We start from the raw sequence: 2,256 nt of genomic DNA, 5'->3' as shown, positions 1-2,256 counted from the left end.
AAGACAAAGCGCAAGGGACGCGTGTGTTCTAAATGACGTCGGAAAGCGAACAGGATTTGCCCCTACTTAGAGCCGTGACGCTGGGGCTCCCCTTCCCTACGATTGTGCCATTCATCTAACGTCCATGGTCCATAGCCAAAAAAAGCTTTCGTCCATATCCCCCTCTCTTTTCATTTCATTTTCTTCATAATTTTCTCCCACTAAAACTTATGGGGCCACATACTTTGAATTCCTTATATAAGCTTGCTTTCCACTCAATCTTTTCAACACCAAGAAAGAAGACTGTCCCTCCAACTTCATTTGGAGCCAAGTCGTTCAATATCACCATGGATCCTCCCTTCTTGCCTGTATTTTCATGCAGTTCGCCGGAAGCTTACGCGTGCGAGGACCTAATGATCAAGAAAGAAGAATTGCCGTTCGACGAGAATGATTCGAATGAGATGTTGCTGTTTGATGTCCTAGCTGAAGGTGCCAGCAAATGCGAACCACCTAGTTCCGGTGTGGAGAAGAAGAGGGGCTTGGTCCAGAAGCAGATGAAGTCTGAGAGGTACTATAGAGGCGTTCGGAGGCGGCCGTGGGGCAAGTTCGCTGCGGAGATAAGGGACTCCACTCGGTGCGGGGTGCGGGTGTGGCTCGGCACGTTTGATAGCCCAGAGGCAGCCGCGCTTGCTTATGACCAGGCAGCTTATTCCATGCGTGGGCCAATGGCTGTTCTCAATTTTCCGGTGGAATATGTGAGGGAATCTCTTGGTGACATGAAGTTATACGGGGAGGATGGGTGTTCCCCAGCGATAGCGCTGAAGGAGAAGCACTCCATGAGGAGGAGGAAGAAGAGTAGCAAAGCGAGGGAAGTAACAAGGGATGGGGTGAGGATTCAAGGTGTGGTAGAGATGGAGGATTTAGGGGTGGAGTATCTAGAGGAACTCCTCAAATCATGCCAAGAAGAGGGGCATCTTTGATCTCTCTCTCTCTCTCTCTCTCTCTCTCTCTCTCTCTCTCTCTCTCTCGCTCGCTCTTCACGAAAGCACATGAGAGCAGAGTATTCAAATCATCAGAAACTCCACAACATATGAATTCTTAAAACTCCTAGCAGAAAGAGGTGCTTTTTCAGGGGCCAAATACTTTTCTTTTGAGGAAGTTGCATCTCTTGCTGTTTCTTTTTACTTGGAAAAATTTGCAGAAACACACCTAACTTTTTCATATTTACAAAACAGCCTAACTTTTAAAATAATATAAATTCAATCTTAGTATCAAAGTAATTTTTAAAAATTAAGCATGTATTTTATAATATTTCAAAATCTAGGCTCGTTTTTTGTAAATAGGCCAAAAGTTTGTTGATGTATTTGTAAAATTTTCTTTTACTTATTGAGATTGTATATCACGACGTGCTGTCAATATTCAGTATTTGCCATCTTGACTATTAGTTTCCAAGTATTTTGTAAGGTGAATAATTTTGTACAGTTGTAGTTCTTTGTAAGGACGTGTGTACTACTTTTAAGTTGTACTTTTTTTTTTTAAAGGCAAGCTGAGGTTAGGTTGCTCCTACCGGACAAGCAGAGACCCCGTTGGTACTTTAAAGTTGTACTTTTTGTGAGAGTGATCGGGCCGAACAGCTTATAACTGTGTACTGTCCGTGGGTGTTTGCTTAAGATTTTGCCTTGAGAACACCAAATGCATAAATGCCCATTCCATCTCGGGCTCCCAAACAGAGCCTAAGTTACACCCCTTGTGAGCCATGGTTGCTAGATCGACCCTTTTGATTGAGGGGAGGCATGTGTGTGTACCCCCCTTATAAATGGCACAACCTGATTGGGCCGCACACATATAATGGTGCCAAGTTAATTAATCATGGTTATGTTTTGGTATCTGCAGTGTCAAGATCTACGAGTACTTTCCCCTGCCACTGCCGGAGATAGCTTTTTATTGGCTTTGACCTTGTGAGGATTTGCTCCCCCGAGTTTCGAATTGGCTACATACTTCAAATTGAACGCCTGAAGCCGACCAACTTAACCAGGAATGCAGAGAACTTGTTGGTTATTTTTAGAAGACTTCATCATTATTCTTGGCTCAAAACTATGCTAATTCATCAACACTTTGAACCAAAAGTGCAATTTGAATTCAATTAGAGCAAGTGGCTAAGCTTGATTTGATTATAAAGAATTGCTGCTAACTAATTGCACCAATGTTGGCAATGCCATTTGGGGCATCAATATATAAAGTAACCAATCAGCCAAGCCAACCCAAATATGGTCCCAC

At 43.2% G+C, this 2,256-nt stretch overlaps 1 protein-coding gene across 1 annotated transcript; it reads left to right on the top strand.

Moving 5' to 3' along the window:
* Positions 1–274: 274 nt before the first annotated feature.
* On the top strand, positions 275–959 carry LOC149813375 (ethylene-response factor C3-like). Its single transcript, XM_089991113.1, has one exon. The coding sequence runs from the start codon at positions 327–329 to the stop codon at positions 957–959; it is 633 nt and encodes a 210-aa protein (XP_089847239.1). The 5' UTR covers positions 275–326.
* The last annotated feature ends 1,297 nt before the right edge of the window (positions 960–2,256 follow it).

The sequence above is a fragment of the Nuphar pumila genome, chromosome 16 (genome assembly GCF_984573655.1).
Source record: "Nuphar pumila chromosome 16, dmNupPumi1.hap1.1, whole genome shotgun sequence".
Taxonomy (NCBI): Eukaryota; Viridiplantae; Streptophyta; class Magnoliopsida; order Nymphaeales; family Nymphaeaceae; genus Nuphar; species Nuphar pumila.
The sequence above is the reverse complement of the archived record's forward strand: the minus strand, read 5'-3'. Positions and strand labels throughout refer to the sequence as shown.